Genomic DNA, 23589 nt, shown 5'->3' on the forward strand with positions numbered 1-23589 from the left:
ATTTTACTTTCGTTCTGGTATTTAAAAGTTCTCACCTATAAAATTTTCCTAGCCTAAAAGTAGTCAACATTTTCTAAAAATATTTAATTTTAAAAAATATATATGAAACTTGCTTTCTTAATTTAGTAAAATTTTTATCTATATTTCATGTCTTGTTATAAAATTCACCATGTTTTGGGCGTTTGTATACATTTTAAAAAATTCACCTGAAAGTATGCTATGATTCAACACTAAATGTTTCCCTTCAATATGAGCATGAACATACCAAAACCAAATAATACCACAATTATATTTTTTTCCAATCTAATTTTTTTTCGCATTTTACTCAACTTTGAGTTTTGTTTGAACTTTTCTGCTGATGACAATGCAATATTTGTGGGAAACTTAAAAGTTGGCAAAAACCCTTAAGCCTAGTTATAGCATAAAATATAAACGACAACGCCACAAAATGATAAATCAATTTTCTATTCTCTGCCGAGTCACCTGAATTCTGGAAAATACAAAAAAAATAAAAATTCATTTGTGGCAAAGTACTCAAATCCAATTATAGGAAAAATGTTAAGCAAAAAATAGAACAAAAAAACTAAATGTAACTGTCGAAGAAGAAAAACAAAAAGTAATTAAAGGCAAAGAATATGATAATTGTATGCCTGCATTTTTTTCCTTTAAAACCACGACATTATTTCTAATTTTTCCCTTTTTTCTCTCTTTCGTTTGCAGTCTCATCAAATGCGTGCCGTTTCCAGTCCCTCCCTCACCGACATGGGAGACCACTACCAAAGAGTACCCTCTAGTAATTCATCCTATACCAACACCTCCAACGTAACCACCACCACAGCAACTAGTCAAATTGATTGTAAGAATGCCATTGCAAACAATGCTCCAACATCTAATAGTGCCATAGTGGCAGTACCACAAAATGTTGGAGTTTTACAGAAATTCAAGCGTACTTTAACCAACTTCAATAAGCAACAGTCAAATGGAGCAGCAGTTACCGCAATTAATCAGCAGCAACCATCCGCTGTGAGTGACAACTGCGCTGGGGGCAACCTAATGGTCACCGATACAGAAATGTCAACAGCGGATGTTACCGATGGCACCAGCAGCAATAAATACAGATTTGGCCACCTGGTATGGCGTTCATCGAAGGAAAGGCGTAAGACCAAATATAATCGCCGTGATAAATGCAACAGCGGTGATTCCGGCATACAAATCGAACTGGAAAATGATGAGCAATTCGCTAGAGCTTTGGCAGCCAATGGTGGCAGTTTGAATGGTTCCACTAATGGCATTGGTGGTGGCAGCAGTGCTGGCCTGTTGGTTGGCCGCAAGCAAGAAGGATTGGTAAGTGTTTGTCAGGTCAATATATTGCAAGGGAAAATTATGATTTAGTAGTGTAACATATTTTGAGCTTAAAAGTAGGCAGTACATTAACAGGGAGTGATAGTGCCCAAAGGCTGACTAAATTTTAAAGAAAAAAATTGGCTAAAAATAATATTTTTGTGGGAAAAAGAGTTCTTCCGGTAAAAGTAGTAAATTAAATTTAGATTAAATCAATTTTTTATTGTCAGCCTAGAAGTATGCAAAATATTTAAGACATAAAACTTGAAATTTGATCTTAAACGAACGATAGTGCCTACAATTTGACTAATTGATTAAAAAACAGTTAACAAAAATGTTTTCCAAAACAATTTTCTGTGTTCCTAAAAGTAGGCAATAAATGAATTGGAAGTGCATTTGACAATAACTATAATTTTTTATTAAATATTTATATTCCAATAATTTTTTTATCCTGAAATAAGCTAGAAAATCATATTGTGAAAGCTGTGTTGCGAGTTCCAAACAAGGCGATATAAAATTAGCAACATCAGCGTCAAAAATTAACGTTTAATATTTTCATATTAGAAGTGAAAATAAATTATGTGTTAGCCTAAAAGTAGGCACAAAGAATTCAAGTATCGAAAGTTGTGCATTGAGTTAAAAACTGGGCAAAAAAATCTAAGGGTGACAAAATTGTGGCTTAGATCTTTATTTTAAAAATAATATTGCCTGCTTCGAGGCTCGATAAAAAAAGTAGACTTGAGTTTTGTATGATGTTTATAAATTGATATAAATTCAACTTGACAAAAGTTTGAATTTTTTATTTCAAGGTGATTTTGCAAAATATTCTAAATAGTCATTCAACAAAAAAACAATAGATTTTTAAGCAAAATTTATCCAAACATACGAGTATGCATAAGTTTTTGTTAGTTCCCAAAAGAAATTTGTGGCCCGCCAAAAAGTAGGCAGCACTTTTTAAAAATATATTTTAAATTTAAATTTATGAAGTCAAAAATTAAAACATTTCGATTTTTGAGCAAAATATATTTTTTGGCTCGCCAAAAAGTAGGCAACAAATTTAAAAATATTTTTTTCTAAACAAAGGCTTTTTTTAATTTTTAGTCCATTTTATCCTATTTTTGATTAAGGTTGTTATTCTCAAAAAAAAATCTAATTTTGTTCATTTCATTTTCAGAATTCTCTTCGCTTAAGAAGTGTGCGACGCACTAATTCTGCCAAAGTCACCTCGATTACAGATCAAACGGTTTCGGAGGCTCTTAATAAGACAAAACTCTTAAAACGCATGTATGGTAATGGAGAACGCGAAGCACCCGAATCATTGCCCACAAGGTCGCTTAGTCAGCCCAATGGTTTGGAATCATGTGGGATGACAAGAAATGATTTGGATGATAGTGACAGTGACAGTGTTACCTCACATGAAGAAGGTATGCCTAACAACACTTTTCAGTTTTCCTATCTCCCAGAAAAAGGTTAAAGTTCATTTTAATAAACATCTCTTTTATTTTTTTTTTTTTTTGTTATTCATTTCAGTCTCCTCCTCCTATTATCCCATTTATGCTGAAGTCCTGTACAATTTCACTGCTGCCGGACCACAAGAGTTGGGCTTGGAAAAAGGCACCTTAATTGAGATATTGCGCAAAGAGATAGGCCCCTGGTGGTTTGGTCGCATTAAAAAGGAGGATGTCAGCCTGGTGGAAGAGATTTTAGATCCCGAATTGGGCTGGTTTCCCAAAGAGTTTGTGCGCGTCATTCATTCACCCGATACAGATGCATTTTTTCTGCGTCACATGGTCGAGGAGGAGCAAAGACAAAAGGAACAGGAAAATCAGCTTATGGGTCACATGCAAATTAATGAGCAACCGCCATCATTGCCCTCAGCGCTGCCACAATCCTCGTCATCAATGGTCAACGATAGTCAAATGTTGAATACATCCTCTAGTGCGCCATGTACGCCCGTTAACACCAGCTCCGAGGATAATTGTAATAGCACTATCATCGATAAGCACAATGTCACAACCATTGTAATTGAATCATCATCACCACCACCACCGCCATCATCATTGTGCTCCGCATTATTAGTGGTGGATGGAGAGCACCAGCAACAGCAACAGCACAATGAACGTGATCTATCAGAGGATACGACGCAAAAACAACAGCAGGATAACTGTACCCTCAACACATCATCTACAAACTCTACCCTCACCACCTCCGCACTCACAGGCAATGGCCAAACGATATTATCGACTTCTCAAAGCCTTAACGTTTTAATGGGCAGCACCGATATATTGCGTCGTAGTGCTGTGAAAGAACTGCTGGATACCGAAGTTAATTATGTCAAATTATTGCAAGCTATATGTGAAGGGTAAGTTGGCTCTGAATGATTTTTAATGAAAAATTGCCGCTTAAAGGTTGAAAGGCTATGAGATAATGGGAAAATTAACTGAATGGCATAATGACAGGAAAATCTTCGCATAGGAAATGAAATGAATCAGTTGAATTTACAAGGATTCAATGGAAACATTTAATATAATGTTTTAATCATTAGCGATATTAAATGGCTTGTTTGTGGAGAAATCGGTGAAAAATAAAAATTCACTTAAGAAAATTAATTTAGTGAAACCTATAAGTATGCTTCAATTATTGATATTTGGCTTGAAATAAAGGCTTCTTTGATGCACACGCCCACTTGAAAATGCAAACAAAATTAAGGCAGAATGTGTGTGTGAAAATATTGGAATGATGCATTAAGCTGTATCAATGCAATAAGCTAAGAAAATTTAACTTAAAAAAGTGTTGCATATGTTTAGGGCATCATGCGCAAACCCACCAGAAATAAAGAAACACATTTTCTAAGAAATTTCAATAAAAAATTTGCATTTAAATTTTCTTTAAATTTTATTTGGCAAAAAAAAACGTAGCCTATTTTTAGGCATAAGTTAATAAAGCCTACTTTTAGCCATAAAATAATAATAAAGCCTATTTTTGTTTTAAATTTTAAATCATTCTTAAGGGTAAATTTTAAGTTTTGGTTCCAAAAAAACAAACAAAAACAAAAATATTGAAATGTATCTTCTAAGAATATAAAAAAACAACCTAGGTATTTTTTGCTGCATATTTTAAGGCTTAAAGTTAATTGATATTTGAAAACAAAAATATTAAAATTTTAAAATTCTTTCGGCTTTTATCGGTTTAAATAAATTGTAACAAATTGAAGTGTTTTGCATATTTTTGTTGCATATTTCAAGGCTTAAAATTAATTGCTATTTAAAATTTAAAAATATTAAAATTTTAAGAATCTCTCGACTTTTATTTTCAATAAATTATTTTAAAAAAATTAGTGCATATTTTTAGGCCTAAAATTGATTTAAAATTTTAAAAACCCCAAAAATTTGTCCTATTACAATTTTTATTTATTTTTTAATAAAATACTTCAAATTTTTGCTACATAAAAAACAAAAGTTTGAAAGTACTTTTGCCGCTGCATACTTTAAGGCCTCAAATATAAAAGCATACTTTTACTTAATTTTTTTTAATTGGCACGTTTAATGTTATTTTTTCTCATATTCTCAACTTGCTTTTTTTTTGCTTTCTCTTTTTATGTTTTAGCTATCTTCCTGCTATGAGCAAACGTATCGATATATTCTCACCAAACAGTATACGCTTGATATTCTCCAATATTACAGCCATATATAAATTTCAAAGGAAATTTTTAGATGCTCTACGCAAAGGTATCGAACAGAATCAAGTGGGCAAAGTCTTTTTGAAAATGGTAAGCATTGATTTAATTTTTATGAAGAAAAAAAGTTTAAAGAATTATATTAAAAAAAATTAACAAATTTTGTTAATTTTCTTATTTTAGCACAAAGGATTTTTATGCTATTCCACGTATTGTAATTCATATCCAAGGGCTTTAATCGAATTGGAGTCATATGAAAGGGTCAAAGATGCACGCACCATATTAGATAAGTAAGTATTAAAATCATACTAATAGTGTAACAAAAGGTAGTTTTGAGGGGAAACGTAAAGAAAGTAAAACGAAAGTAAAATCGTGCTAAGTTCAGCCGAGCTGAATCTCGGAAACCCACCACCATAGATTCTGCTAAAAATTTATACAAAATATGTTTATTTGTAGGGCATCACTCTATTCTACATACCAAACTTCAGTCAAACCAGCAAAAATTAAAGCTTCTATGCGGCTTGCAAGGACTCAAGAAGTCAAATCGGGCGATCGGTTTATATGGGAGCTATATCAGGTTATAGACCGATTTGGACCGTACTTGGCACAGTTGTTGGAAGTCATAACAGAACACCACATGCAACCAAATCGGACAAAAATTGCGGCTTGTAAGGGCTCAAGGAGTCGGTTTATAGTGGAGCTATATCTAAATCTGAACCGATATAGCCCATTTACAATCCCCATTGACCTACATCGAGATTAAGTATCTGTGCAAAATGTCAAGTGGCTAGCTTTTCGCGTTCGGCCGCGAAATCGAAATCGACCGAATATCGTGATTTCGACAGACGGTCGGACGGACATGGCTAGATCGACTCAGAATGTCGAGACGATCAAGGTTATGTATACTTTATGGGGTCTTAGACGAATATTTCGAGGTGTTACAAACGGAATGACTAGATTAGTATACCCCGATCCTATGGGGATGGGTATACAAATTTTTTAAATATTAATCTCAAATATTGTCCGATTTGGACCAATTCTACACGGACATTGAGTGGTCTAATTTGTCATTGTTCAATTTTGTAGAACAGCTATTTCGTGCCATAAAGAGACATCGGCCAAAGAACTTGACAAATGCGATCCATGGTGGAGGGTATATAAGATTCGACCCGGTCGAACTTAGCACGTTTTTACTTGTTTAGTTATAATTATGAGAGAGCTCATAACAAACCGATTGCTGGCTTAGGTGTATGTCCATACTGGCTTTGGGGCGGTATAATATCTGCACCCTCTTTTCAACCTAACCTACAAATTTTTTACCCAATATTTCTAACCAACCACAACTTTCTTCCTTTTTCACAGCTGTCGCGAATCGGAAAATCTAGCTGAACTTCCCCTATCTGCGCATTTGTTGGCTCCCGTGCAGCGCATCTGTCGTTATCCCTTGCATTTGGCCGAAATCATAAAGACCTCCAGCAAAGGGGCAGAGCCTTCACCATTTAGCCTGCATGAATATGAACTAATCGATGTTAGCCAATTGGATATACCCGATACCACAGAGACCATAGACATGGCCTTGGAGGCTATGAAATCCATAACCGAGGCAGTGAATGAGGGCAAGCGTCATAGTGAAACCATCGCCCGTCATCAGGCAAGTTTCCAAAATTTCAAAGGTCCCCCTTTGCATTTGCATAGCAGCAGATTTTTTGTGCAAATCGATGCAACGCGACAAAAGCAAAATCTCTGGAACAGCAGTTGTACGCTGTTTCTATTCGATAATCAATTGGTCTATTGCAAGAGGGACATCATCAAGAGATCACATTTCATATATAAGGGAAGGATATTTCTGGATCGCTGTCGGGTGGTGAATGTGAGAGATGGCAAAATGTTTGGCCATACCATAAAGAACTCGCTAAGGATTTACTGTGAGGCCAGGGATAAGTGTTATGACTTTAGCTTTCGTTCGGCCAATAGGAAACAGCGTTTCCTAAACACCTTGGCCTTGGAAAGGCAATTTAGTGGCAAGGCCTTGTATATATCGGAAATTCCAGGCCTGGAATATGCCTTTGAGGAGAGAGACTATTCGGATCAATCCGACTATGAGGGAGCCGAGAATGAACAACAAAGGCTGAAGGAGTTTTTGTATGAGGCCAATTTGAATAGTGCTTTGGGTAATGGCAATCAAACCAATACATCGGGGGAAAGCTCAGTGCCTGAATCACCGGCCAAGTCTTTCAAATACAGTGATACCTTGCCCAAGAAGTCCACGCAACGTTTGGAAGCTACTACCGCGACGACGACGACGACGATGGCGACTAATCACAATGAAGGCCAGACAACCGGAGGCTCCCTGGGCAGACGTCGCTTGGGCAATTGGTTTCGCAAACCCAAGAGCTCAGCCTCCACGCCTAACCAATCGCCCACCCATAAGCATACCCATCCCCCGGCAGCACATTCCACCGGTGATTTACAATTAGCAGGCACCGAAATGGGTGAAACCTACACAGTCTTGGAGCATGCCGAAAATGGAGGTGTTAGTTCTTAAAGAAATGTTGGAATAAAAAAAATCCTCGAATCTCAAGACTTAAATAAAATGAAAAATTTTTAAATTTTATTTAGAAACTCGAAATTGTTAAGTTTTCAAAAGTGTTTTTTTGAAGTGGAAAAAATTAAAAATTTTATTTTAAGTTTTTTCTTATAAGAAAAAACATTTCAAGTCAATTATAATTGTTGTTAATATATAAAAAACTTAAAAACGAATATATTTATTTTTATAATTAAAATGTTTAAATTTTTTCTTACAAAAAAATAACTGTGTAAAAGAAAAACTCACTGTTTATATTTGTAAATTTTTATTTTTCATTTACAAAGCCTATATGAAATAAAGAATTAATTATTTATCTAATTTTTTTAAATTTACAATTTTTATGTAAAATAAAAAAAATGTTTATAATTTTTTTTTTTTGTTTTTTAACCTTAGTAATATTTAATAATAAAGTGTTTATATAATTATTTTGTTTTTTTTGTAATTTATAATGTATAAAAATTGTATTCTCTTTAATTATTAATATGGATTTTAAGCTGTATAGTTGTGCATATTTATTTTTTTTTTTTATTTTAATTTTTGTAAAAATATGAATTATTAATTTTTTAATTAAACTTTATTTTGAATAAGAAAAACGAACGAATGCAACAAACAAACCCTGAAGACGTTTTATTGATATTTTTAAGATTTTTTTATTAAGTTTTTTAACTTTTTAACTTGTTTTTAAGTTTTTTACAATTTTTTTTATTTGTAACAAACAAAAAAAATGGAAAACCAAAACAAAATAATAAAATAATAATTTTTATTGAAGCTAAACACAATACAAATCTTCATTCATATACATACATACTTCTATATAACAGAAAAAAAAAACAGCAAATGAAAGTAAATGTTAACATTGAGAGAAAAGCAATTTTTTTTTAAACACCAAAACAAATGTTAAGCCGAAAAACAAAATGTTGAAACCAAAATTATTACAAAGGATAATAATAATAATAAAGAATATAACATTTTATTATAAAAAAAACAAAACAAAAAACTTAAAAATTACAATAAATGTAGTAATGAAAAAAAATATATATTAGTTATTATTACTATAAACAAAGCAAAAAAAAACTTAACAAAAAGTCTGCATTACTGTAAAATTAAAAAAAAGAAACAGAAATACACAAAAATTTTTAAACAAAAAAAAAAAATGGTTAAACTGTTTGGAAAACTTTCCCCTGCATATATATAACAAAAGTATATATATTTTCAAAATATACCCACAAAAATTAAAAAAAAAAAATATTGTTTTATTTTTATTTTCTTTAAGTTGTAACTCCATAGCTCCCTCCCAAGTCAGCACTTAAAATTGGCATAGAATTTTTCATAAAAAAAATTAGACCAAACCTACAGATAGACAGACATACACATGGCAAACTACCCACAGTATATGATATTGTTAAAATTAAAAAACAAAAAAAAATATTATAAAAAATTAAAATTTAACAAATAAAAATGTGTTAAGTTCGGCCGGGCCGAACTTTGGATACCCACCACCTCGGGCATATATGTAAACCACCTTTGGACAAAATCCGGTAAAAAATGCATACCTTATGTCCCATAGCAGCTATAACGAAATATGTTCAGATTTGGACCAATTTGTATATAACAACAAGTAAAAGCGTGCTAAGTAATGCAAATTTTGCCCATGAACATTCCACTAAGGAACAGGCGCAAACTTCTCACATATCAATGAGTGCAGTCCGATTCATGTTTAAGCTCATTGATATGGTGCCTCCTTTTTAAAGCCAAGTCCGAGCGGCGTGCCGCAGTGCGACACCTCATTGGAGAGAGGTTTTACATGGCATAGTACCTCACAAATGTTGCCAGCATTAGGAGGGGAAAAGCACCGCTGAAATTTTTTTCTGATGGTCTCGTCAGGATTCGTACCCAGGCGTTCAGCGTCATAGGCGGACATGCTAACCTCTGCGCTACGGTGGCCTTAGTAGCTATATCTAAAAATAAACCGATCTGAACCATATATGACATGGATGTCGAAAAGCCTAACAAAATCGGACAATAAATGCGCCTTTTATGGGCTCATAACCTTAAATCGGAAGATCGGTCTATATGGCAGCTATATCCAAATTTGGACCGATCTGAGCCAAATTGAAGAAGAATGCCCAAGGGCCTAACAGAACTCACTGTCCCAAATTTCGGCGAAATCGGACAATAAATGCGCCTTTTATGGGGCCAAAACTTAAAATCGAGAGATCAGTCTATATAGCAACTATATCCAAATCGGGACCGATCTGCGCCAAATTGAAGAAGAATGTGCAAGGACCTAACACAACTCTCTGTCTGAAATTTTGGAGACATCGGACAATAAATGCGCCTTTTATGGGCCCAAAACCTTAAATCGAGGGATCGGTCTATATAGCAACTATATCCAAATCTGGACCGATCTAAGCCAAATTGAACAAGGATGTGGAAGGACCTAACGCTACTGACTATCCCAAATTTCAACAAAATCGGGTAATAAATGTGGTTTTTATGGGGCTAATACCCTAAATCGGCGGATCGCTCCATATGGCAGTTATATCCAAATCTGGAGGATCTTAGCTAAATGGAAGAATGATGTCAAGTGCCCTAACGCAACTCACTGTCTCAAATTTCAGCAAAATAAGATAATAAATGTGGATTTTATGGGCCTAAGACCCCAAATCGGCGGATCGGTCTATATGGCAGCTATATCCAAATTCGGACCTATCTGGGCCAAATTGAAGAAGGATGTCGAAGGGCCTAACGCTACTCACTGTGCCAAATTTCGGCAAAATCGGGTAATAATGTAGCTTTTATGGGCCTAAGACCCCAAATCGGCGGATCGATCTATATGGCAGCTATATCCAAATTCGGACCGATTTGAGCCACATTGAAGAAGGATATCGAAGGGCCTAACACAACCCACTGTCCCAAATTTCGGCCAAATCGGACAATAAATGCGCCTTTTATGGGCACAAAACCATAAATCGGTGGATCGATCTATATGGGGGCTATATAAAGATATTGGCCGATATAGCCCATCTTCGAACTTAACCTGCTTATGGAAAAAAAAAGATTCTGTGCAAAGTTTCAGAACAATATCTCTAGTTTTTAAAGACTATCGTGATTTCAACAGACTGACGGACGGACATGGCTAGATCGTCTTAGATGTTTATGCAGATCAAGAATATATACACTTTATAGGATCGGAAATGGATATTTCGATGTGTTGCAAACGGAATGACAAAATGAATATACGGTGGTGGGTATACAAATTAACTTTTTAAGCAAATATCTATTAAAGAAAAATGTTGATATTATACATCCTTATAAACTCTGACTAGACTTTAACTAGAGACTAAACATAAATATTGGTGATAAACCAAGATTTTATGAAGAAGAAAACAAAAAACAAAAATTTTCTAATAAGCAGCCATTTACTTCAATTCCTTATCACATACACAAAATACTTTATCTACAAAGGAAACAAGGAAAACAAAAACACTAGAGAGAAATAAAGGGCTAGAGTTACTATTGTAGACATTTTTCGAAGAAAGCTCAAAAATTATTCGTCCTATGTATCCCGTTATGATACCAATAGCTATACTGACCTCCTTCTTACTTTCTTTCAGTAATAGACTCGTTTTCTCACGATCTGGATCCCCCCATAGGATTTTCGCTGTTCTACCGACCGTTTCGCTGTTCCACAGGGTTGCATGCGCATTCGTCGCCCTCGCGCTTAACTCGGTCTGGGTCGACCCGAAAGGCTTCGGGTTAACCAAGTTTATTGACGGCAGTCCTCTGGCCTTCACCACCAAATCGTCTGCCCTTTCATTTCCCCTTACTCCGTTATGGCCCGGCACCCAAACGATGCGGATTTTGCCATCCTCTGAGAAGGCGTTACTCTCCTTCTTACACTGCAAGACTTTTCGAGACCTTACCGTCCTGGTTGTTATTGCCCTTATGGCAATTTTACTGTCGGTATAGATATTCACACTCGACGTCCTCGCGTTAGCACCGCACCACTTCCCGCATTGCGTGATCGCCCGGATATCCGCCTGCAGGATCGTATTATGGTCAGTCGGTCTAAAACAGATCTCAGTCCCTGGGTTTTCAATGTAAACCCCCAGGCCCACCTTGTCCTCTAGCTTTGATCCATCCGTGTAACATGATCTTCCAGATGGTAATACTAGGGTTCCGACAGTCCACTGTACCACTGGCACCAGTGCCTCGCACTTGACCTTAAGTGTGGTCTCAGGTATCCGATCGGAAACCTCTTCCCTTCCTTCCAGATTTTCTAACGTCGCCTCGATTTTACCGCGATGGTATGAGCTGCTACCATCCTCAATCCATTCTCCCATTGCCTTAAGTCTTATATAGAATAGTCTCCAGTGCCCTAGTGGGCGTGGTCATCATCGCTCCGCCTATGCCAAGACAACATGTTCTCTGAACCTGTTGTATGGTCCTTATGTTGCACTTTTTCTCCATAGCAGTCCACCAAACTACTGAGGCGTAAGTAAGTCTTATAACGCTCCTGTAGAGACAGTGGACTATCTTTGAATTCAGGCCCCTTTTCGAGCCTACGGCCCGTCTACATAGTGCCCAACATCGGTGGGCCTTCTCAATACGCTCCTGAATGTGACACTTCCAATTCAGTTTCCTGTCCAAGATCATACCTAAGTATTTTTGCTTAATTTTACAGAAAAATTTAACGATATTTAGTCAAAAAATTAAATATCGATAGTGCCATCGAAATTTTGACAGCTCTAGTTTATATGAGAGCTACATTTAAGACAGATTTGGACCATACTTGGCACGGCTATAGGAGGTTATAGCAAAACGTAACGAGCAAAATTTCAGCTCGGACACGCCCACTAGAGACTCAAGATGTCAAATCGCAAATCGGTTTCTATGGCAGCAACATCAGTTTCGAACTCCGAAATTTCGAAAACACCATTGGATTCGTGAAGTAAAGCTCTTTCCTTAACGGTGCTGGTAGAACCAATATCTCAAAATTTTCTATGCAAAAATCGCAAAAACCAACTATTTTTGGGCCTAAAATTTTTTAGGTTATTTTTATGTTCGAAAACGCTGTAACTCCTTCATTTATTCGAATTTAGACAATTTTCGAGCATTCCGCAGTTCGAAATTCGAAGACAAATCGCAAACTAAACAAAATTCCTTAAAATTTAAATTTTTATTTTTTTCCATATTTTTTACCAAAGGGGGTAACCTTGCCAAAATTTGAAAATTTTGATGCGAAAAATTTTTTTGAGTTGAATATACAGAAGTGAAGTATGTGGCAAAAACATGTGATTTAACCCGATTCCCGAGAGTTTTCTTCAAAAAAATGAGCCCAAACCGCATAATTAGTACCCAAAAAATGCAAAAAACGCCAATGTAAATTCGAAATTGCTGTAACTTCCTTAGATTTTCGAACTCCGAAATTTCGAAAACACCATTTGGTTCGTGAATTAAAGGTCTATCCTTAACGGTGCTGGTGAAATCTATATCTCCAAATTTTCTATGCGAAAATCGCAAAATCCAAATATTTTTGGGCCTAAAATTTTCTAGGTCATTTTTAAGTTCAAAAACGTAGTAACTCCTTAATTTTTTCGAATTAAGAAGATTTTCGAGCATTCCGCAGTTCGAAATTCGAAGACATATCGTAAAATAAACAAATTTTTTTATAAATTTTTTATATTATTTATTTTTATTTTTTTGAAAAGTTTTGAATTTTTCATGCGAAAAAATTTTTTAAGTTGAGTAGTATGCAGCATTGAAGTTTATGGCTTAAAAGTAAGTGTGGGGGTCTACCAGAACTCACTGTTCCAAATTTCATCGAAATTGGATGAAAATACCTCCTCTTATGGGCTCCACATTCTATATCGAGAGATCGGTCTATATGGCAGCTACATCCAAATATGGAAATATGGTCCGATCTGCACAGCTTTCAACAAAATTGTGTAGAGGTCTTCCGGATTAAACTATGCCAAATTTCATCGAAATCGGATGTAAAATTCACTCCATATCGAAGGATTGGTCTATATGGCGCTACCTCCAAATATGCTCCGATCTGGACACCATTCAACAAAAAGGTGTAGGAGTCTACCGGAACTCACTGTGCCAAATATCATCTAGATCGGTTAAAAAAATGCTTTGGAAAACAATTAAATTAGCAAATTTTGTCGAATCCAATGAAATTTTTAAAACTCTGGGGGTGCTTAGCCCATCCCCCTGAGGCCTATCTATGCTTATAATAGAGACATATTTTAGCTTACAACCTTTAACGTGGACTCTAAGCTACATCCACGCCACTGAAAATACAGTGCTGTACGGACGGAATTGGCCTTAGAGCATTACTTGGACGGGTTATTAACAGAATAGCGATGTCAGTACGCTAGAGCAACTTGCATGGTGGAGTTTTTAAAAATTTAAACTTCTTTCATGGGAACAAGTAAAAGCGTGCTAAGTTCAGCCGGACAGAATCTTATATACCCTTCACCATAGATCACATTTGTCGAGTTCTTTTCCCGATATCTCTTTTTAGGCAAACAAAGGATAAAAGAAAGGAATTGCTGTAATATTGGAGCTATAACAAGTTGTGGTCCGATGCGGACCATTATTGAATTAAATGTTGGAGACCATAGTAGAGGTCACTGTGTAAAATTTTAGCCAATTCGAGTAAAAATTTCGCCCTTTACAGGCTCAAGAAATAAAATAGAGAGATCGGTTTATATGGAAGCTGTATCAGGCTATAGACCGATTCGAACCATATTTGACACGTAAGTTGAAGGTCATGGAAGAAGCCGTTGTACAAAATTGCAGCCAAATTCTATAATAATTACGCCGTCTGGAAGCTCAAGAAGTCAAACTGGGAGATCGGTTTATATGACAGCTATATTAGGTTATAGATCTATTTGAATCATATTTGGCATAGTTGTACGAAGTCATAACAAAACACGTCGTGCGAATCGGGTAAGAATTGCGTCCCCTAGTGGCTCAAGAAGTTAAGTTTCAAGATCGGTTTATATGGCAGCTATATCACGTTATAGACCGATTTAGACAATACATAGAACAGTTGTTGGAAGTCATAATGGAACACGTTATGCAAAATTTCAGCCAAATCGTGTGAGAATTGTTCCCTCTAGTGGCTCAGGAAGTCAAGATCAAAGATCGGTTTATATGACAGCTTTATCCAAACATGGACCGATATAGCTCATTTACATTCCCAACCGACCTACACTAATAAGAAGTATTTGTGCAAAATTTCAAGCGGCTAGCTTTACTGCTCTGAAAGTTAGCGTGCTTTCGACAGACAGACGGACGGACATGGCTAGATCGACTTAAAATGGTATGACGATCAAGAATATATATATTCTGGGGTCTTAGACGAATATTTCGAGGAGTTCCAAACAGAATGACGAAATTAGTATACCCCTCTCCTATGGTGGTGGGTATAAAAACAGTTGTAAAATTTTTGAAAGCTGATTTAATGACTCAAATTTATCGCTCAACTTATCCAATTTCTTAATACATGGCATTGACAGTGTTGGTGAGCGTTCGAAGCATCCGATAGGTTCTTGTCTACGGTTAATGTGTTTAGCTTAGACATCTCATATAACAATGTGGTGTGTTTGGTGAGTTTACTTCATGGCAGCTATGGACATTGAGCAGTGCATATGTTTACCACACCACTCCATACAATGCTATTGGGTTGCCCAAAAAGTAATTGCGGATTTTTCATATAGTCGGCGTTCTCAAATTTTTTCACAGCTTGTGACTCTGTAATTGCATTCTTTCTTTTGTCAGTTATCAGCTGTTACTTTTAGCTTGCTTTAGAAAAAAAGTGCAAACAAGTACATTTGATTAAAGTTTTTTCTAAGTTTTATTAAAAATGCATTTACTTTCTTTTAAAAAATCCGCAATTACTTTTTGGGCAACCCAATATATTTACCGGTCGAGAAAGATGTAAAAAATTACTAATTCTCATGCATGCAATATTTTTTATTTCAGTTTATGGAGATAATATTTTAATATCGAAGAAGAAGAAAATTTTGTACCCACCACCAAAGGATGGGGGCATACTAATCTAGTCATTCCGTTTCCACCTCGAAATATTGATCTAGGACCCCATAAAGTATATATATTGTTGATCGTCTCGACATTCTGACTGGAACTAGCCATGTCCGTCCATCTGTCGAAATCACGATAACCCACCACCAAAGGATGGGGGCATACTAATCTAGTCATTCCGTTTCCACCTCGAAATATTGATCTAGGACCCCATAAAGTATATATATTGTTGATCGTCTCGACATTCTGACTGGAACTAGCCATGTCCGTCCATCTGTCGAAATCACGATAACGGTCGAACGCGTAAAGCTAGACGCTTGAAATTTTGCACAGCTACTTAATATTGATGTAAGCCATTGGATATTGCAAATGGGCCATATAAGTTCAGATTTGGATATAGCTACTATATAAAGCGATCTCCCGATTTGACTTCATGAGCCCTTGGAAGCCGCAATTTGTATCCGACTTGTACGTGGTGTTCTGTTATGACTCCCAACAACTGTTCTTAGTACGGTGCAAATGGGTCAAGAATATGACTTCCAACAACTGCGCCAAGTACGGTCCAAATCGGTAAAGAACCACATATAGCTCCCATATACACCAATCTCCAGATTTGACTTCTTGAGCCCTTACAAGCAGCGATTTTTTCCTATTTGGTTGAAATTTAGCATGTAGTATTCTGTTATGACTCTCAACAACTGTGCCAATGACGGTCCAAATCGGTCTATAACCAGATATATCTCCCATATTTTAGCAGAATCCATGGTGGTGGGTTCCCAAGATTCAGCCCGGCCAAACTTAGCACGTTTTTACTTGTTATGGATGCGATTATATTATATTATTATTATATTACTATATTATTATATTATTATATTACTACCCGAACCGGGCCAAAGAGGTGTCACACTGCGGGTCGCCGTTGGGACTCGGCTATAAAAAAATGTCCCTTAACATTGAGTTTAAACTTCAATCGGAAAGCACTCATTGATGTGTGAGAATTTGCCCCTTCTCGTTTCCTGGTGGTAATGTTCTTCCTTAGGGTAATATTCTCATTAGGGGAGGCATGGCACCTCACACATTTCTTCCAAATCCCTTTAATTTGAGCCCCACATTGCAATGGCCGGTAAATATGAACCGATTGGAGGGTATTTTGGGGCTGGGGCGGCCACCGTCACTTTGCACAGAAAATAGATATCAAATTCATCCTTTATTCTCTACGGAAATAAAGTTTAGGGTGTTTTAGGGCATACCCCAAAACACTTGGCTCCAAAATTCGATATCAAATTCGATTTCTACTCTCAAATACCTTTCATTTGAGTCCCATATTGTCATAATGGGTCAAATTACCCATTTGACGTATCATTAGGTGGAAAAGCGCCACCTAGACTTGAACGCAAATTTTAATGTCATATTTGTAATCCACTCCCTAATACCTTTCATTTGAGTCCCATATAGCCATGGTCGGCTAATATGCCCAGTTGGGGGTATTTAGGGGTGGGCGACCTCCCATTATTTGGACCTAATGTTTTATGCCATATTTGTAATCCACTTCCTAATACTTTTCATTTGAGTCCCATATTGACATGAACTTCGAATATATCGGTTTAGAGGAGTTTTGGGGTTGGGTGGGGGGCGCTGGTTACTTGGACCCAAATTTTAATACCACATTCGTTTTCTGCTCTCCAATACCTTTCATTTGAAACCCTTATTGTGCCGATCGAACCACTTTCGGATATGGGTGGCGTTTTTGGGGTAAGGGGGAGGGTCCGCCTCCACCCCATATCTAAAAATTATATAGCCTATGTTTCCTTCCAGACAAACATACACAATCTATGAAAATTTTAAAAAAATCGTTTCAGCCAATTATCATACAGTCATAAGGGGTCTAATGGCGTTTTTGAGGGGTTGCGTGACCCCCTATACTTCAATCTGATTTTGTATGCCAGATTCGAAATCTACTCCCGAATACCTTTCATTTGAGCCCATATTAAAATGAACATCCAATATGTCTCTTTGGAGGAATTTCGGGGTCGGGGAGGCCCGCTGGGTACTTGGACCCAAATTTTAATACGATATTTGTTTTCTAGCCTCCAATACCTTTTATTTGATACCCATATTGTGCCTATCGGTCCACTTTTGGTTTTTGATGACGTTGTTGAGGTAAGGGGGAGGGACCCCTAACCGATATCTAAAAATTATATAGCCTACCTTTTCTTCCAGACAAACTTACACAATCTGTGTCAATTTTAAGAAAATCGGTTCAGCCGTTTTTGATTCTACGGAACAGACAAAAACCCCGAGTCCCATATAGTCATGATGGGTCATATGCCTATTTAAGGCATTTTTGGGGGGTAGGGCGACCCCATATACTTCGATTTGATTTTGTATGCCAAATTCGAAATCTACAACCGAATACCTTTCTTTTGAGCCCCATTTTGAAATGATCGTCCCATATGTCTGTTTGGAGGAATTTTGGGGTTGGGGCGGCGCGATGGGTACTTAGACCCAAATTTTAACACCATATTCGTATTCTATTTTCCAATACCTTACATTTGATACCCATGTTGTCCCGATCGGCCCACTTTTGATTTTGGGTTGTGTTTTTGGCATAAGGAGGTTCGTCCCCCCTTTGATACCTTCCAGACCAAACTACACAAAAAGCGAAAATTTCGAGAAAATCGGTTCTGCCATTTTTCAGCCTATACGGAACAAACAAACCGAGTCGCATACATTCGTGATTGGCTAATGTGCCCATTTTGGGCGTTTAGGTGGGGGTGGGGTCACCTCCTATACTTCGACATGAATTTGTATGCCAGATTCGTTATGTACTCCCGCATACTTTTCATTTGATACCCATATTGTTCTTATCGGTCCACTTTTGATTTTGGGTGGTGTTTTTGGGGTAACGGGGGAGGGTCCGCCTCCTTCCGTTATCAATAAATTATAAAGCCTATTCCTAATTCCTGTCTATATTCGCAATCAACTCCCGAATACATTTCATTTGAGTCCCATATTGTCATGATTGTCAAATAAACCTATTTTAAGGGGTTTTGGGGCTGGGGCGGCCCGCTAGGTACTTGAACCTAACTTTTATTATGAAACTCCTACTCTACTCTTGAATACCTTTCATTTGAATCCCATATTGTCCCGATCGGTCCCCTTTTATTTTTGGGTAGTACCTTTGGGGTAAGGGGGAGGGTCCGCCCCCCCTCCCGACATCAAAAAACTATATAGCCTTTGTTTCCTTTCAGACCAACCTACACAATCTGTGAAAATTTCAAGATAATCGGTTCACATGTTTTTGAGTCTATACGGAACAAACAAACACAAATTAAATTTTATATATAAAATTATTACCATATATATAAATAACTTATTTTTATTTAAAAATTTCATGGAATGTCTTTTGTTTATTTTTTCATTTTTATCATGCATAGTAGACTTAAATTGAATATGGGTTCATAAATATACCTTGATCGAATTTATAAACATTAGTTTTGTTAAAAAATTTATAAATTATATTTCGTATATAACATATGAGATACCAAAAAAAAGGCCAAAAAACCCAAATAATTAAGTTTTATATAAAAAATATTATTAAAATCAAGAAAAAAAATATAATGTTTTGAAAAAAAGGAAGAAAAAAAAAGAAATAATTGAGAAAAAAGGAACCTTTTGCCAAACCCCAAAAATAAATAATCATGAAACAACACAAGTTTGAATTATTATAAACTATAATTTTAGAATAACATTAAAACAATGTTTTTTTATTCAGATTAGCATTTTGACATAAGTAAAACTTTGGTCATATATACCCACACACAGCCATGGAAGTTTTCCACACATACATATACAAGCCTTAAATATCAAATTTTATATTGCAAATCACTAATTCAGTAAAAACTTTTTATAGTCAAAAGTTATTAAAAAAAAAAAAAAAAAAAAAAAAATATATATATATATATATATATATATATATTTTTTTACAAATATGTTGCGTTTTATATTTAAGGTAATTTTTTGTCAATATTTGTTTTGGTTTTTTTATAGATTTTTTCCATCTTGATAATATCACCACCTTCGCTCATTCGAATTTCTTCAGATTTTTCCATTCTCTCAGCACAGCTACCATTCCCCAAACCCATACACAACTTGTTTACTTTAGAAAAATCTGTAGGATTTTGAATAATCATTTACTTTATAGGTATACATATACAGAAACATATAATTCCGTACATACATACTTTACATACTACTCATCACACAAAGAGGAACTCAAAAACTATAGGAGATATAAGTTTACAAAACAACAACCATATACTAAATGATATACACTGCAAATGAAAAACCAATAATACAAATGATAATATTAACAAGACACATAAATTATGAGAAAGAAAATGTTGGATGTACCAATAAGGACAACAGAAAAATATATATATAAAAAAATGTCAAATATACATTACATGAACATGAAAGAAATAAAAATGTATTAAAAAAAATAAATAAAAGTTGTTTCATTTTAATTGTCTCATTCTCCCCTTGTCGCAAAACGCAAGATCTTTGAAATGATGGTACCGATTAAGCGAAATATTTAATCGAAAACGCGAATCTCCTATTAAAAGTTGTGGTTAAGTTTTAAGGGGGAACGCCCGCCCCAAAAAAAAACCCAACGAGCGGACATGTACACTGATCAAGACTATATAGGACTCAAATGAGCGGTATTTGAGGGTAGAGTATGACTCCTCGATCAAATTTGATTTCAAGTACCGAGCGGACCACCCCTGCCCTCCTAGCGGACATATTAACCAGTCGGGATAGTATGGGTCAAATTAAAGACATTTGAAAGTTAAATGCGAATCTGTTATTAAAATTAGCAGCCCAAACCAAAAAAATCCCACAAGACTACGTAAAGACCGATCGGCGCAATATGGAATTCAAACGAATGTTAATATTGGGAGTGAAGTTCCATCCTGATATATTGCAATGCAAATTTGCCCACAATGCAAATTTGCGCAGAGTTTAAAATGTCCGCCTATGACGCCGCAATCCTGTCGAGAACATTCGAAAAAAATTTTCTGCATTGGTTATTTCCTCATTTTCCAGCTGCTAGTATCCGACGACGGTGGCGAAAAGGATACCACGTATCTCGATGATGTTATAGAATATTTACCTCCTTGTCAGGATAAGGTCGAAGTAGCTGAGACCCGACTGAAGAACAACAAGGCAGCAGGAGCCGTTGGGTTGCCCGCTGAACTTTTAAAACCGAAGGCGACACACAGATAAGGCGTATGCATCAGCTCATCTACGCGCTATGGCTAGAAGAACGCATACCCGATGATTAGAACTAGAGATGTGCACGTGAGTGATTTTTCACTCAAGCTCACGCACGCTTACGAGACGAAAATAGACACTTCCGAGACGAATAAAAATAATAAAATATTTCACGTACGACTTTTTTATGTCGACTCACGTTCACGCACGCTGACGAGACAAACATTTTACTCACGCACGACAAATGCAAATTTGCGAATTTTGCCCATGAACATTCCACTAAGGAACAGGGGCAAACTTCTTACACATCAATGAGTGCAGTCCGATTCAAGTTTAAGCTCAATGATAAGGGGCCTCCTTTTTATAGCCGAATCCGAACGGCGTGCCTCAGTGCGAACCTCTTTGGAGAGAAGTTTTACATGGCATAGTACCTCACAAATATTGCCAGCATTAGGAGGGGAAACCCACCGCTAAAAACTTTTTCTGATGGTCTCGCCAGGATTCAAACTCAGCGACATAGGCGGACATGCTAACCTCTGCGCTTCGGTGGTCTTCACGCACGGCTCACGAGAAAAATCACGACTTACGAAAAACTTAGGATCAGGTAAAAAAAAATTTTTTTCCATGAAGCGAAAATTTGGAGGAAAATAGGCGAAAATGTTGCACTCTGCTTATAGAGAGCAAAATAGCATAAAACAAGTAAAAGAGTGCTAAGTTCGGCCAGGTCGAATCTTATATACCCTCCACCATGGATCGCATTTGTGGATTTCTTTTCCCGGCATCTCTCGTAGGCAAAACAGGATATAAGAAAAGATTTGCTCTGCTATTAGAGCGATATCAAGATATGGTCCGGTTTGGATCACAATTAAATTATATGTTGAAGACTTGTGTAAAATGTCAGCCAATTCGAATAAGAATTGCGCCCTTTGGGGGCTCAAGAAGTAAAATAGAGAGATCGATTTATATGGGAGCTGTATCGGGCTATAGACCGATTCAGACCATAATAAACACGTATGTTGATGGTCATGAGAGAATCCGTCGTACAAAATTTCAGGCAAATCGGATAATAATTGCGACCTCTAGAGACTCAAGAAGTTAATATCCCAGATCGGGTTATATGGCAGCTATATCAGGTTATGAACCGATTTGAACCTTATTTGACACATTTGTTGAAAGTAAAAATAAAATAGGTCATGCAAAATTTCAGCCAAATCGGATAGGAATTGCGCCCTCTAGAAGCTCAAGAAGTCAAATCCCCAGATCTGTTTATATGGTAGCTATATCAGGTTATGGACCGATTTGAACCATACTTGGCACAGTTGTTGGATATTATAACGAAATACTTCGTGCAAAAATTCATTCAAATCGGATAAGAATTGTGCCCTCTAGAGGCTCAAGAAGTCAAGACCCAAGATCGGTTTATATGGCAGGTTATGGACCGATTTCAACCATACTTGGCACAGTTGTTGGGTATCATAACAAAACACGTCGTGCGAAATTCCATTCCAATCGGATAAGAATTGCGCACTCTAGAGGCTCAAGAAGTCAAGACCCAAGATCGGTTTATATGGCAGCTATATCAGGTTATGGACCGATTTGAACCATACTTGGCACTGTTATTGGATAAAACAACAAAACACGTCGTGCAAAATTTCATTTTAATCGGATAAGAATTGCGCACTCTAGAGGCTCAAGAAGTCAAGACCCAAGATCGGTTTATATGGCAGCTATATCAGGTTATGGACCGATTTGAACCATACTTGGCACAGTTATTGGATATCATAACAAAACACGTCGTGCAAAATTTCATTCTGATCGGATAAGAATTGCGCACGCTAGAGGCTCAAGAAGTCAAGACCCAAGATCGGTTTATATGGCAGCTATATCAGGTTATGGACCGATTTAAACTATACTTGGCACAGTTGTTGGATATCATAGAAAAACACGTCGTGCAAAATGTCATCCCAATCGGATAAGAATTGCGCACTCTAGAGGCTCAAGAAGTCAAGACCCAAGATCGGTTTATATGGCAGCTATGGACCGATGGACATGGACCGATATGGCCCATTTACAATACCAACCGACCTACACTAATAAGAAGTATTTGTGCAAAATTTCAAGCGGCTAGCTTTACTCCTTCGGAAGTTAGCGTGCTTTCGACAGACAGACGGACGGACGGACGGACGGACGGACGGACGGACAGACGGACGGACATGGCTAGATCGACATAAAATGTCACGACGATCAAGAATATATATACTTTATGGGGTCTCAGACGAATATTTCGAGTAGTTACAAACAGAATGACGAAATTAGTATACCCCCCATCTTATGGTGGAGGGTATAAAAAGGATAAAAGAAAAGATTTGCTCTGCTATTAGAGGACCACAATTAAATTATATGTTGGAGACCTATGTAAAATGTAAGCCAATTCGAATAAGAATTGCGCCCTTTAGGGGCTCAAAAAGAAAAATAGAGAGATCGTTTTATAGGGGAGCTGCATTAGGCTATAGACCGATTCAGACCATAAACACAAACACACAAAATTTCAGGCAAATCGGATAATTATTGCGACCTCTAGAGACTCATGAAGTCAAGATCCCTGATCGGTTAATATGGCAGCTATATCAGGTTATGAACCGATTTGAAC

At 36.5% G+C, this 23589-nt stretch overlaps 1 protein-coding gene across 4 annotated transcripts in view; it reads left to right on the forward strand.

Moving 5' to 3' along the window:
• LOC106092389 (serine-rich adhesin for platelets) overlaps window positions 1-8836 on the forward strand; it is an 829314-nt gene extending 820478 nt beyond the window's left edge. The window contains exons 8-13 of one of the 4 annotated variants that reach the window (XM_059360349.1): window positions 721-1344; window positions 2516-2765; window positions 2872-3703; window positions 4948-5110; window positions 5201-5307; window positions 6380-8836. In XM_059360349.1, the coding sequence (XP_059216332.1) occupies window positions 721-1344; window positions 2516-2765; window positions 2872-3703; window positions 4948-5110; window positions 5201-5307; window positions 6380-7562 (3159 nt within the window). In that variant the 3' untranslated portion in view covers window positions 7563-8836. The remainder of the gene's footprint in view (window positions 1-720; window positions 1345-2515; window positions 2766-2871; window positions 3704-4947; window positions 5111-5200; window positions 5308-6379) is intronic. The other 3 variants (XM_059360350.1, XM_059360351.1, XM_059360352.1) reach the window with 3 other exon arrangements.
• Window positions 8837-23589: the final 14753 nt, after the last annotated feature.

The sequence above is a fragment of the Stomoxys calcitrans genome, chromosome 1 (genome assembly GCF_963082655.1).
Source record: "Stomoxys calcitrans chromosome 1, idStoCalc2.1, whole genome shotgun sequence".
In the NCBI taxonomy this organism is placed as follows: domain Eukaryota; kingdom Metazoa; phylum Arthropoda; class Insecta; order Diptera; family Muscidae; genus Stomoxys; species Stomoxys calcitrans.